Source organism: Hypanus sabinus, chromosome 11 (assembly GCF_030144855.1).
Source record: "Hypanus sabinus isolate sHypSab1 chromosome 11, sHypSab1.hap1, whole genome shotgun sequence".
In the NCBI taxonomy this organism is placed as follows: Eukaryota; Metazoa; Chordata; class Chondrichthyes; order Myliobatiformes; family Dasyatidae; genus Hypanus; species Hypanus sabinus.
The window spans coordinates 38,237,591-38,252,542 of NC_082716.1; the positions used below are offsets into that span (position 1 = coordinate 38,237,591).

General features: G+C 41.3%; 2 protein-coding genes across 7 annotated transcripts in view; one reads left to right on the forward strand and one right to left on the reverse strand.

Annotated features, from left to right (window-relative positions):
* dmap1 (DNA methyltransferase 1 associated protein 1) overlaps positions 1–11,614 on the reverse strand; it is a 101,588-nt gene extending 89,974 nt beyond the window's left edge. Inside the window, exon 1 of one of the 3 annotated variants that reach the window (XM_059984147.1) lies at positions 11,515–11,614. The gene's annotated coding sequence lies outside the window, so the exon portion shown is untranslated. The remainder of the gene's footprint in view (positions 1–11,514) is intronic. The other 2 variants (XM_059984149.1, XM_059984146.1) reach the window with 2 other exon arrangements.
* Positions 11,615–11,759: 145 nt separating this feature from the next.
* The window catches only part of LOC132401861 (HORMA domain-containing protein 1-like), a 44,597-nt gene continuing 41,404 nt past the window's right edge, over positions 11,760–14,952 (forward strand). The window contains exon 1 of one of the 4 annotated variants that reach the window (XM_059984153.1): positions 11,760–12,080. In XM_059984153.1, the coding sequence (XP_059840136.1) occupies positions 11,970–12,080 (111 nt within the window). In that variant the 5' untranslated portion in view covers positions 11,760–11,969. Of the gene's footprint in view, positions 12,081–12,684; positions 12,817–14,952 lie in introns of those variants that run through there. The other 3 variants (XM_059984151.1, XM_059984150.1, XM_059984154.1) reach the window with 3 other exon arrangements.

Sequence of the window (14,952 nt, forward strand, 5' to 3'; positions counted from 1 at the left end):
AATAAACTGAATCTGAATCTGAGTTCTGGTCACCTACCTGCAAGACCAGTAAGATTGAAAGACTAGAAGGAAAATTTACAGGGATGGTGCCAGGACTTGAGGACCTGAGTTACAGAGAAAGGTTGAATAGGTTGGAGCTTTATTCCCCGAAGTGTACAAATATAAGGGGAGTTTTGATAGAGGTATACACAATTATGAGGGGTATAGATAGCATAAATGCAAGCAGGTTTTTTTTCACAGAGGTTGGGTGAGATGAGAACTAGAAGTCATAGCTTAAGGATGAAAGGTGAAACATTTAAGGAAAACTTAAAGTGGAACTTCTTCACTTAGAGGGTGGTTTAAGTATAGAATGAGCTGCCAGAGGAAGTAGTGGATGCGAGCTCGATTTCAACATTTAAGAGAAGTTTGGATAAGTACATAGATGGGAGAGGTACAGAGAGCTTTTGTCCAATTCCATGTCTTTGGCACTAGGTAGAATAACAGTTTGGCACAAACTTGATGGACCAAAGGATTTGTTTCTGTGCTCTATGACTCTAAGTCTATACAAGGATTTCTAGCGTTTTCAGGATAGTTTCTTAGATTAACAAATTCTGGACCCAATCTGGCTGCATGCCACACTACATCTGGTATTATATAATAAAGTTGGATTAACAAACTCCTAGACACCCTTAGGATGCATTAAGTTTGAGGGAGAGAAGAATGGGTTTAAAACTAGGTCTTTAAGTTTCAATCATAACAATTTTGAGGACTTGAAAGCCAAGTAAGCTGGCAAGTTAGGTTAAGGAACTGGCCAATTAAGATACATTGGCAAACATTTTAGAGCATAAGACATGGGAGCAGGATTAGGGGATTCAGCCCATCAAGTCTAATCCACCTGGCTGATTTGTAACCACCCTCAACCCCAGTCTTCTCCCCATAACTTTTGATACCCTTACTAATCAAGAACATAAACCGCTTCTGTAAATATACCCAATGATCTGGTGATTTTTGTTCACCATGTATTACCTCAATGCACTGTGTAATGATTTGTTCTTTTTGAATAGTATGCAAGACAAACTTTTCACTGTACATCAGTAAATATGACAACAATATATCAACATTTATGTCAAAAAACACAAAATAACTACATTCCAACAAGAGTAAAAACTCCAAGTACAGAATCCACTAGCTGGATAAATAAATTTATGAATAGCATCAGCCTTGAAGGAAAAATTAATTGCAAGCACGGGCCAGATCAGTTGGTATTTGGCAGATGAATCTGTGGCTGAAGAATTGGTGCAGAGGGCAGATTTCAGATTTCTGCATGATTGGGATCTCTTCTGGGGAAGGTATGCCCTGTACAAAAACAACAGATTACACCTGATCCCAAGAGGGTCCAAGATCCATGTTGGTAGGTTTGCTAGAGGTGTTAGGGAGGGTTAAAACTAAATTGTCAGGGGGATGGGAACAAGACTGATACAGCTGAGGATGGGCCATTTGGTATAAAACTAGATGCATTGTGTAGTAACATTATGAGGAAGGACAGGCAGGTGATAGGGCAAAATTGCTGTCAGTGGAAGAAGTTAAGCATAACGGGGCCAAAATCAAAAAGGGTGTTGAATACAGGACTGAAGGTGTTATATTTGAATGCACACAGTATACGGAATAAAGTAAATTATCTTATAGCATAGTTAAAGATTAGCAGGTATGATGTTGTGGGCATCGCTATGTCATGGCTGAAAGAAGATCATAGCTGGGCGATTAATATTCAAGAATACACATTGTATTAAAAGGATAGACAGGTAGGCAGAGAGGATGGGATAGCTCTGTTGGTAAAAAAACAAATCCTTAGAAAGAGATGACATAGGGTCATAAGAGGTAAAATCCCTGCAATAGAGTTAAGAAAATGCAAGTGTAAAAAGACCCTGAAGGGAGTTATATACAGGCGTCAGAACAGTAACCAGGTTGTGGGCTACAAATTATGATAGGAAATATAAAAGGCATGTCAAAAAGGGCAATGTTGCAATAATCATGGGGGATTTCAATATGTAGATGGATTGGGAAAATCAGGTTGGTGCTGGATCCCAAGAGAGAAAATTTGTAGAATGCATATGAAATTACTTTTTATAGCAGCTTGTAGATGAGAACCAGCAATTCTGGTTTAGATGTTATGTAAAGACCCAGAATTGATTAGAAAGCTTAACGTAAAGGTACCCTTAAGAGACAATGATCATAATATTATCAAATTCACCCTGCATTTTGAGAAGGAAAAGCTGAAATCAAATGTATCAGTATTACAATGGAGTAAAAGGAATTACAGAGGTATGAAAGAGAAGCTGACCAAGATTCATTAGAAGAGGAGAACAGCATGGAGCAGAGCAGCAATGGCTGGAGTTTCTGGGAGCAATTCGGTAGAAGCAGGAAAGATACATCCCAAAGATGAAGTTAGTATTCTAAAGGGAGGATGAAGCAACTGAGGCTGACAAGGGAAGTCAAAAGCAGCAATCAGGTGAAAAGGGAGAGCATATAATATAGCAAAAATTAGTGGGAATGTACTGTAGAGGATTGGGAAGCTTTTGAAAACCAACAGAAGGTAACTATAAAACCCATAAAGAGAGTAAAGAAGAAACATGAAGGCAAGTTAACCAAGAATATAAAAGAGGATATATATTAAGTTTTTTATATATATAAAAGAGAGATGAGTGAATATCAGACCACTGGAAAATGACACTGGAGAAGTAGTAATGGGGGACAAAGAAATGGCAGAAGAACAGTTATACCAGTGCCCAAGATACTGCTACCAGTCCAGTAGCACTCATGTCTATGGCGATGAAGTGCTTTGAGACATTGGTTGTGACTAGAATTAATGCTCATCTCAGCAAGGACCTGGGCCCATGGTATTACAGGAAAGATACTAGCATGGGTAGAAAATTATTTAACTGGCAGAAAGCAAAGAATCGGAATGAAGGGAGCCTTTGTTGGTTGGAACGGCTTCTTTTTATGTTATATGTCAATGATTTGGATAAAGGAATTTGTGGCTTTGTGGTCAAGTTTACAGACAATACAAAGACAGGTGGAGGGGGAGGTAGAGTTGAAGAAGCAGGGGATCTGCAGAAGGGTAGGTTGGGAGAATGAGTAAAGTGGCAGATGGAATATAGTTTAGGGAAGTGCATGGTCTTGTACTTCGGTAGGAAGAATAAAGGCATGAATTATTTTCTAAATAGGGAGAAAATTCAAAAATCTGAGGTGTGCAGGATATCCTAACAGTTAACTTTCAGGTTGAGTTGTGGTGAGAAAGGCAAGTGCAATGTTAGCATTTATTTCAAGAGGACTATAAATATAAAACAAGTAATGCTAAGGCTTTATAAGACATTGGTTTGACCACACTTGGAATATTGTGAGTGGTACTGAGCCCCTTATCTAAAAGATGTACTCGCATTAGAGATGGTCCAGAGGAGGTTCTGAACAACTTTAAATTCCTCACTTTTATCATTTGGAGGACCTGTCCTGGGTCCAGCATGCAAATGCAATGATTAAGAAAGCATGGCAGTGTCTCTACTTCCTTAGGAGTTTGCAAAGATTTGGCAATGCATCTAAAACTTTGGCAAACTTCCATAGATGTGTAGTGGACAATAAATTGACTGACTGTATCACTGCCTGGTATGGAAACAACAATGCCCTTGAATGGAAAATCCTACAAAAAGTAGTGGATATGACCTGGTCCATCATGGGTAAAGCCCTCCCCACCATAAGCACATCTACACAAAGCTCTGTCACAGGAAACCAGCATCCATCACCAGCGACCCCCGCCATCCAGTTCATGCTCTCTTCTCGCTGCTGCCATCAGGAAGGTGGTATAGGAGCCTCTGAACTCACAAGAACAGTTATTACCCCTCAACCATTACTCTCTTGAACCATTGCTATATTGAGAATCACCTAATGAGAGTATTACAATCACATAATAAGAGTTCCCCTGCTCCCGCGACACTGGGGCTTGATGCCCAGTCCTCACACATACAAGTCATACCAGCAGTGCACCTACAAGATGCTGGAAGAACTCAGGAAGTGTCTGCTGAAGCACCTTGGCCTGAAATGTCAACTGTACTCTTTTCCATAGCTGCCACCTGGCCTGCTGATTCCTCTAGCATTTTGTGTGCATTGATGGGCTTTCAAGCATCTACAGATTTTATCTTGTTTGTGAGTAGAATATCAGTAAAATACAATGATGCACAATATGCATGTATATAATTCAGACTTCCCAGCCCACCAACATCATCTGTTGACTGGCCCCAATGCTCGCCAGGTGACACCATGGCTCTGAGGCCCAGTCCTTGTCCTGACACTTGACTCCTGCTAGGTGTCATGGTTTTGAGACCTAAACCTCACTGCACCTCCTTGAAGATCGTGTTAGGGATCTGGAACAGCAGCTGGATGACCTTCAGCTTATACAGGAGAGTGAAGAGATAATCAATCAGTTACAGGGAAGTAGTCACCGTGAAGGTGGAAGAGGCGAACAGGTAGGTAACTGTCAGGAGAAATGAAAATGTGAACAGGCAGTTAGCACAGAGCACCCCCTCGGTCATTCCCCTCAAAAATAAGTATACCACTTTGGATACTGTTGTGGAGGATAACCTTTGATGGGAACTCCATGGAGACTGGATTACTGGCACTGAGCATAGGTCCGTGGTGCAGAAGGGAAAGAGGGAGAAGGGAGCTGTAGTTTTAGAGGACTCAAATAGTCAGAACAGACAGGAGATTCTGTGGATGTGAATTGGACACCCAGATGGCATGTTACCTCCCAGGTGCCAGGGTCAGGGATGCCTCAGATCGCATCTACAGTACAACATTTTGGAGAGGGAAGGAGAGCAGCCATGGTACACATTGGTACGAATGACAGAGGAAAGAAAAGCAAAGAGGTCCTGAAAAGAGAATTTAGAGAGCTAGATATAAAGCTGAGAAGCAGGACCTCCTACGTAGTAATTTCTGTATTGCTGCCTGTGGCATGCGCTGGTGAAGTTAGCAACAGGTTGATTTGGCAAACTAATGCATGGCCAAGAAGCTGCTGTAGGGGGCAGGTCTTCAGGCTCTTAGATCATCAGGATCTCTTCAGGGGGAAGGTATGACCTGTTCAAAAGTGACAGGTTGCACCTGAACCTGAGAGGAACCAATATTCTCGCAGGCAGGTTTGTTAGAGCTGTTGGGGAGGGTTTAAGTTAATTTGGCAGGGGTGTGAGAACCAGAGTGAAAGAATACAGATATAATTTGCATGGTAAAAAAGCAAAGCTAGCGTGCAGTCAGACTGTCAGATGATAGGACATATTTGCAGCCAGCAGGGTGAGTATCAGTGCATTAGGGATGCAGAATCAAAACAAGGTAGCAAATGCCACAGTGTTATATCTCAATGCATGGTGTACAAGAAATAAGGTGGATGATCTTGTTGCACTTTTACAGATTATCGGGTATGATGTATTGGCCATCACTGAAACATGGCTGAAGAATGGTTGTAGTTGGGAGGTGAATGTCCAAGGTTACATGTTGTGCCACAGGCTAAGAAGGTCAGCAGAAGGAGTAGCATGCTTCTGCTGTAAGAATGGCATCAAATCAGTAGAAAGAAGTGACACAGGATTGGAAGGCGTTGAATTATTGTGGGTTGAGTTAAGAAACTGCAAGGGTAAAAGGATCCAGATGGCAGTTATATACAGTCCTCCAAACAGTAGCTGGAACGTGGACCACTGTTTGCAACAGGAAATAGAAAAGACATGTTAAAAGGGCGATGTTATGATAGTCATGGGAGACTTCAAATGCTGGTCAATTGGCAAAATCAGGTTGGAAATGGATCCCAAGCAAGTGAGTTTGCTGAATGTCTCTGAGATGGTTTTTTAGAGCAGTTTGTCATTGAGCCTACTAGGGGATCAGCTATACTGGATTGGGTGTTATTTAACGAACCAGAGGTGATTAGGGAGCTGAAAGTAAAAGAACCCTTAGGAGGCAGTGATCACAATATGATTCAGTTCAACTTGAAATCTGATAGGGCGGAAGTCTGACGTAGCATTATTTCAGTGGTGTAAAAGAAATTACAGTGGTATGAGACAGGAGTTGGCCAAAGTACATTGGAAGGAGATGCTGGTAGGGATATCAGCAGAGCAGCAAAGGCATGAGATTCTGGGGAAAATGCAGAAGGTACAGGAAAGATGCATTTCAAAAACAAAGGAATACCTAAAATGGCAAAATAGTTCAACCATGACTGACAAGGGATGTCAAAGCTAATGTAAAAGCAAAAGGGAGGGCATACAACAAAGCAAAAATGAGTGGGAAGGCAGAGGATTGGGAAGCTTTTAAAACCCAATAGAGCAACTAGAAAAATCATTGGAGGGAAAAGATGAAATATGAAAGCAAGCTAGCAAACAACATCAAAGTGGATGGTAAATGCTTTTTCAAGTATTTAAAAAATAAAAGAGATTATAGTGGATATAGGACCACTAGAAAATGAGGTCGAAGAAATAATAACAGGGGACAAGAAGATGCAGATGAACCAAATGCATCAGTCTGCACTGAAGGTTAACTTGCAGGTTGAGTAGATGGTGAGGAAGGCAAATGCCATGTTAGCATTCATTTCAAGAGGTCTAGAATACCAGCAAGGAGGTGATGCTGAGGTACTAGGTACTAGGGAGGCTTCACCTTTAGTATTGTGAACAGTTTTGGGCCCCTCATCTTAGAAAAGATGTGCTAGCATTGGAGAGGGTCAAGAGGATGTTCACAAGGATGATTTCAAGAATGAAAGGGCTATCATACGGGGAGCATTTGATAGCTCTGGATCTGTACTTGCTGGAATTTAGAAGAATGAAGAGGCATCTCACAGAAACTTTCTCAATGTTGAAAGGCCTAGGAAGAGTAGATATGGAAGGAATGTTTCCTATGGTGGGGGAGTCAAGGACAAGAGGGTACAATTTCAGGATAGAGGGGCGACATTTAAAGCAGAGATGTGGAGAAACTTCTTTAGCCAGAGAGTGGTGAATTTGTGGAATTCATTACCACAAGCAGCTGTGGAGACCAGGTCATCAAGGGTATTTAAGGCAGAGCTTGACAGGTTCTTGACTGGACACGGCATCAAAAGTTAGAGTGAGAAGGCTAGGGAGTGGGTCTGAGGAGGGCGAGAAAAGGATAATTAAATCAGCCATGATTAAATGGCAGAGCAGACTCAATGGGCCAAATGGCCTAATTCTGCTCTTATGGTCTTATAATAGAATATTAGCAAAAAGAGAAACCACACAAATATATATGTAAATAGTACAGACTCCTTAGTCCATTTGAAATCTTCAGTTGCCACAACTGTGCTATGCCGCCCTCCGCAGCTTGAGGTCCCAAGTTCATTGAGTGCATCCAAATAAAAAAAATCTGCAGTTGGCCACAACGGAGCTTGTCTTCTGCCCAGCAAAATCTTGGAAGGGCAGCGATGCCACACAACATCACCCCCAGTGAAGTGTCAAGGGTTTTGTCCCCTCACTCCAGGCTGCTGCAAACAGCTGGCACCAAGGCTTCAGGCCTTGTCCTTGCTATGACTGAGGAGCTCCCCCTCCATCCCCTCCTACTCTCATCCAATAAATAAGCAAATCGAACTTGCAGCACACCAGATTAACAATGTCCAAAGAGGACTTGCAATTGCAAGAAAAACAATTATGATGGCCACTTGCTATTTGACTGTAAGTTTCCATCCACTCAAGCAGCAACACATTGTGCAGCTCCTTCATTATCTCAGCCAGCTAGCAACCTTTAAGTTCTTAATGTATAGCAGGATCTTGAGAAGATACAACAGCAGCACCTTTTGTTGACCCCATAAAAGCCGCCATCTTGCCAAAAGTGTTGCCGGAAATGGAATATGAGGTATCGCTCCTCCAACCTGAGAGTGGCCTTACCACTTCAGTAGCTGCCAAGCTGCATCTCCATCTGGTTAGGGAGCAGCCAAGCATCAGACTGGAAGTCCCTACAAAGGACTATGAGACTGGCTGAGAAGATCATAGGGGTCTCTCTCCCATCTTTCAGCGAAATTTATCACAGGACCCTTAGTATCATCAAGGATGCCACCCATCCATCCAGCATCTTCTTTGACTTTCTACCAACAGACAAGAGATTCCAATGCATAAAAACACAAATGGTCAGGATGGGAAACAGTTTCTTCCCTCAGGCTATTAGACTTCTGAACATATTGCTGGATTCCATTCAAAGATTGCATTGTAAACTCTTCTGTACCTTACAATATTTAACTTGTGCACTTTCTTTATGCCTAGATTTTATACTTACTTTCCTAAGTTATTGTGTGTTATAAGTGTTTTGTGTACTACTGGGTGTTACATCCTGATCCAAAGGAACATATCGTTTGATGGTACACATATTTATAGTTAAACAATAATGAACTTGACTTGACTTGAGAGGTGGCAATGGATTGTCATGTCAGAATGTGAAGTAAAATTACAAAGGTAAGCCACTGGACAAGTCCTTTTGTGGAAGGTGGAGCAAAGGGGTTCAATGAAGCAGTCCCCTAATCAATATCAGGTCTCAAAGATGGAGGCCACACTGGGAGCACTGGATACAGCAGACGATCCTCACAGACTCGTAGGTGAAGTGTTGCTTCAGCTGGAAGGACTGCTTGGAGCCCTGAGTGGTGGTGAGGGAGAAGGAGTAGAGACAGGTGTAGCAGTTGTCCTACTTGCAAAGGATAAATGCCAGGAGGGTAATAAATGGAGGGGGATAAGTGGACAAGGGAGTTGTATCGAGCATGATCTCTGCAGAGACCAGAGTGGGAGAAGGAAGGACAGATACATTTAGTGGTAAGATCCCATTGAAGATGGTGGAAGATACAGAGAGTGTTATGCCAGATATGAAGGGACGTGGGAAGGACAAGGGGAATTCTAATCCTGTTATGGCAGCAGGGTGATTGGATGAAGAAAGATGTTAAGGAAATGGAAGTGACGCAAGTGAGGGCAGCATGGATGGCAGAGGAAGGAAAACCCCATTCTTGGAAGGAGGACATCTCAGCTGTTCTAGAATGGAAAGCCTCATCCTGAGAAAAGTTGTGGACAGATTCAGATTACTGAACACCCTGTCACCACCCAGTATGAAGCATCAGTAACATTATAACAATCATGTTTTAATTTATATCATATATGCACCTCATTATGTTTTAATTTATTTGTGGTAATATTACTTTCTGTTATGTGTGTGAGTTGTATGTACTGTGTTGTGCACCTTGGTCTGGTGGAACGTAGTCACATTTGGCTATATACATACAATGATCTTGAACTTGAAATGGAGGAACCAAAAGAAGAGAATAATATTTTTACAAGTGACAGGGTGGGAAGAGGTAGAGTCAGGATAGCTGTGAAAAGTCAGTAGGCTTATAAAAGCCATCAGCAGACAGTCTGTCTCCAGAGATGGAGACAGGGAGATAGAGAGATAGAGAGATCCAACAAACAAAAATGGATACTAGTAATAATGTTATTTATAGAGCACTTTTTATTCAAGTGATATAGTTCAATTTGCTTTATAATGGGATAAAGTACAAAAGTACAAATATAAAAAATAGAAGACAAAATTATATTAGCAAGGTTAAATAAATAGGTTTTGAGGGGGGCAGTTAAACCTGTCAACTAACTCTGCACGCTTATAGTTTTAGGTACTGAGTTCCACAGTTTAGGAGCACATTTCCAAAAAGTTGAACTGCCAATTTTCTATTGAGGGAGATAACTGAAATTTAAGCAGAAGAAAACCCGAGAGCTCGAGCAGGATTATAAAACAAAAGTGATTCTGTGATGTAGTCCGGTTCCAGACCACTGAGAGCTTTAAGCATTGAGAGCACCTTGGTTTTAGTTAAAAGCTTAAAGTGGCAATCTGACTGAGTTGAAATTTGTGAATAGATTACTTAGGAAGGACAGTAAAGAGTGCACTGCAATAATCTAGTCTATCTGACTTCAAGGCGTGAATTAGTTTTTCAGCATCTCACGTGACAGTAATGGAGGATACACTTTTGCATTATTTCTTAAAAGCAGAAATGCTTCTCTGGTTATCTTCCTTAAGTAGTATTTAAAACTCATTTCTGAATCAAGGATAACACCCAGGCTTGTTACTTCTGGTTTTACAAGGGAAGCCGTTTCCAAGTTTATCAAATAGCTTATCTCTTTTTTTTCCTCTTTGGGACCAAACTAAAGCATTTCAGTTTCATCTTAATTTAGTTTGAGGAAATTATTGCTCACCTAATTGTTTCTTACAGCTCTATCAAAAGTCAGAGTAAATAGGGTGTTATCATCATCAGGCTCAGCTGAGATATTCAATTGTGTGCTCTCTACATATCTGTGGATATCAAGTTTATGCTCTTTAATGATGTCTCCAAATGAAGTGTAGGGAATCAAGGCAGCTTCCCTGAACAACACCAAAAGTAACATTATATCTCTTAGAAAAATGGTCTCCATAACAGACAAAAATTATCTCTGAGGTATGAGTGAAACCAACTCATACCACAGAAACCACAGAAAGGCCAACCCAGTTCTCAAGGCAATCAAAGAGAATGTTCTAGTCAGTTGTAGTCAATTGTGTCAAAGGCAGCACTTAGATCTAGGAAAATTAGAACGGAGACCCTGTTGGCGTCAGTGCTAAGCCTAAAATCACTGACAATTTTGTTAAGGACCATCTCCATACCGAAGTTTACTCTAAAACCTGACAGAAACTTTTCTAGAATTTTGTTTTCATTCAGAAAGTTGAGTTGGTTGAAAATGACTTTCTCAAGAATCTTGCCCAAGAAGGGAGAGATTTGATATAGGCTTATATAGGCTGTCATTAGCTAGTACTTCACTATCAAGTTTTGGCTTTTTAAAATAGGGATTTGGCACAAAACAGTTACAAGACATGCTTTAAAAAGTTAACGGAGTGTTAGTGCTATACAAATTGAGTTTGAATATTCAGTATTGGAAAGCTAGGAATAAAATTTGAATTAAACAGATATTTGCAACCATCTTTCCACAGGGGATAAAGAACATCTATTGTTTATTCTATTAAGTACGACATACAGTATTAAATGGTGAAATAAGATGTGAGGAACGTAGTTGGCCCATTTCCAACTCACACGTTCTAATTATTCGGCTGTAATAAGGGAAAGTTTCAAAAAGCGATAGAGTCAAAACAGCAACCACTTGCAACTATAATTTATCAATTACACGTGTTTCCAAATGTCATGCACTTCAGCCTATACATTTTCACTGATTGGCAGTTTTTCTTACTACGCACACATAAAATTATTACAACGAAAAAAAGATAAATTTCTCAACATAAGTCAATAGTTTGGAATTGAAATCTGGTTCCACCTGCTGGACATATCAATACCAGAGGCAGGGCAGCTAGCGCGAATCTGTCACTACACAAGGCTTCACTCCTAGGCCCAATCACTTCATTCTAACATCTGCAATGGTAATAAACATGATCAATGCATAATTACAAAGACGATGCTCTCCGATTATAAGTACAAAAACACACGATTCTACTACTCACCCCCAAAACTAGCTCAGTTTTTCTCTTTTAATCTTCCGTCAGCGCTTTCCGCATTAACACGGGAATCGGCCGAACTGCATTGTGGGAGATCCAGGTCGTTCTGCGCATGTACTAATTGCACTGCCCTCCGGAACTTGTAGTTTGAATGCGTGAATTACTTTTTCTCGGAAACTAACAGGTCGGGCCCTGTCAGTGGAAACAGAAAAGAGTCAATATTTTAAATGATCCTAAAACCTTTCACTCTGTTTCTTTTACACTGGATGCCGCCTGTTCATTTGTGTGTTTACAGCGTTTTGTTTTTATTTCAAGTTTCCAGTATCTGCAATATTTTTAAGATTAATTTTCAGCTTTAAGGCAGGAAGGTGCTAATAGAGTGATTATTTGTCATTAAATGCTGAAAATGCCACATGGTGTCTGTGTAAACTGCCTTTGAAAGCAGCGACCGAGACATTTCTATGAACAGCATCACACCAAACACTGGAGGAACTCAGCGGGTCAGGCAACATCTATGGAGGGAAACGGACAGTCGACGTTTTGGTTTGAGACCCTCCATCTGGTCGAATTTGGTGAGGCCGAATTTGGAGTATTGTGTGCGGTTTTGGTCACCAAATTACAGGAAGGATATTAATAAGGTTGGAAGAGTGCAGAGAAGCTTTACAAGGATGTTGACGGGACTTGAGAAACTGAGTTACAAAGAAAGGTTGAATAGGTTAGGACTTTGTTCCCTGGAGTGTAGAAGAATGTGGGGAGATTTGATAGAGGTATATAAAATCATGATGGGTATAGATACAGTGAATGCAAGCAGGCTCTTTCCACTGTGGCGAGAGGATTAAAAAAAACAGAGGACATGGGTGAAGGGGGGAAAGTTTAAAGGGAACATGAGGGGGGGGCTTCTTCACAGAAGAGAGTGGTGGGAGTGTGGAATTAGCTGCCAGGTGAAGTGGTAAATGCGGGCTCACTTTTATCACTTAAGAAAAACTTGGACAGGTGCATGGATGAGAGGTGTGTGGAGGGATATGGGCCGGGTGCAGGGCAGAGCCAAGAAGGGCCAAAAGGCCTGTTTCTGCGCTGCAATGCCCTTAGGGTCCAGACTCCGGCACCTGCCGGGCTTCTGAGCGAGGACGTGAAGGGGCGCGAGCCTCGGCGAACGAACGTGCGCGAGAGGGATGGTCCGTTTAAAGGGCGCGCGGGCAGGTGAAGGCAGGAGCTGGCGACGGAGCGCGGGAAAGTCAGGGCGTGAGGGAAAGACCGGTATCGGGAGGAAAAGTCTGTAACGTGGAGTGAATGAATAATAGAGCCCAGGTAACGGAGGACTTGTAATGGGGAAAACCGTGTGAGAGGGAGTCTCTCCTGTGGAATTACCATGGAAGAGAACGCGGAGTAGGCGATAAAGGCAATCATGCGAGAGAGCCCTGAGCAAATTATATAGGATAATTTTTTTTAAGAAAGCGTTGTTTCCTCAGATTTTTTGTTTGTTTGTTTATAACAGACCGCTTGAAGCTGAACACATAATTTCAGGCTACTTGTATCACGTAAGAATTTGGAGAAACGAGAAGTGAACTTTTTGTTGAAGATAATGCGTTAAATTGCTGACACTTTGTAATAGTTTAACTAAACTAAAATTGTTTCGTTAATGATTTTCATTTGTACTCCTTATATGAGGCTTTTCGCTTCAGCGTCCGACAATATCAACCAGCGTTAATGGATTCTAGTTGTCCTGATACCGTTTCTCCATGACTGCAATGACCTGGTGAAACATTTCACCATGCTTGTCACTAACATCACTAATATTTGCAGGGAATAAATCTAACTGGGAAAGCAGAAAATAAATCTTCAATCACTTCATGATTTTGTATGCTTGGAGCAAGTTGTCAACCAGCTTCACATAGTTTGGCGCTCTGTAGTTACCAAGAAAATTTTCAACAACATCCTTGAACGCTTTCTATCGGATTTCTTCCAGTTCCACTAGAAGTTCTTCGAATTGCCTGTCATTGATGACCTGTTTAATCTCTGGACTAACAAAAATGTCTTCCTTAATCTTCACATCAGTTTTTCTGACTTGAATTTTGAATTGAAGTAACAAATACAGGTAATTTTTTTTAAAAAATGGTGTGTAATAGGGAAATTTTATGGTGATTTTCATCAGCAGCAACCCAAAATCCATAAGATGCACCCAGAAGTATTCAGAAAGCAAAATCTTTGTTGTCTAGTGAAATGAGTGAATAAGTGCTAATGCACAAGGAGTGAGCAGTTTTACAAGCAAAGGACAGACTGAACCGACCAGACTGGGTGCCGTAGTTGGACTGAAGGGAGCTGGTGATGTAAGAAATAGCAATGGTGTCGGTGAACAGATCGGTGTGAAGGAAATAATAGTATTGGGGAATGGGTTGTAATGTGGAAAAAGGTAACTGGGTCCATGAGACGGGTTGGAATGAGGTTAGATGACCAGGTTCCCAAGACAGGTGATTTAAAACAAAGTAATAAACATAAAATAAGGCAGCTAATCATTCAGAGAAAAAGCAGTGCTGTGAGAATTCTGTATATGTGATAGGTAATCCAACATTTTAAAGCAGAAATTTTACAGCTATAGCGAATCTGCCACCACGATCAAGGACTTCAGCATCAGGTTTATTATCACTGTTCTATATGAAATTTATTTTGTGGCAGCTGTACAGTGCAAAGACATAAAATTACTATAAGTTACAATAGAAATAAATTGTGCAAAAAGGAAATAACAAGGTAATATTCATGTATCATTCAGAAATCTGATGGTGGAAGAGAAGAAGCAGTTTCTGAATCATTTAGTGTGGATCTTCAGGCTCCTATGCCTCCGCCTTCAAGGAATGTCCCAGATGTAAAGGACTTTAATAATGGATGCTGCCTTCTCGAGGCACTGCCTTTGGAAAATGTCCTCGATGGTAGGGAGGATTGTGCTTGTGAGGAGCTGCCTGAGTCTACAGACTTTTGGGCTGACAGGATTGCAACCTCTTGCAATCCTGGATATTGGAGACTCCATACCAGGCTGTGATGCAACCAGTCGGAATGCTCACCACAGTATATCTTAATAAATGCGTAAGTTCTAACAATGTGCTGGCATCCCTTCAAGTTTGCATCCACGTCTCAGGCTTAGGATATATCCTTGGAGATGTTGGCATCTCGGAACCACTGACCTCTCAATGAGGACTGCTGCATGTTCTCCTGACCACCCATTTCTGAAGTCCACAATCAAATCTTTGGTCTTGCTTATGTTGAGTGGAGGTTGTTGGAGCGATACCACTCAAGCACTCAATCAACCTCACCCCCCCCCTTCCCCATATGCCTCCTCATCACCATCTGTTTGAAGCTGTCAGAAGTTTCACCTGAGTTCATTCTCATCACTAAAACGGTCTTTTTTCCATTTATGTTATATTGTTTGTCTCTAGCCCCTTCTAAATTTGT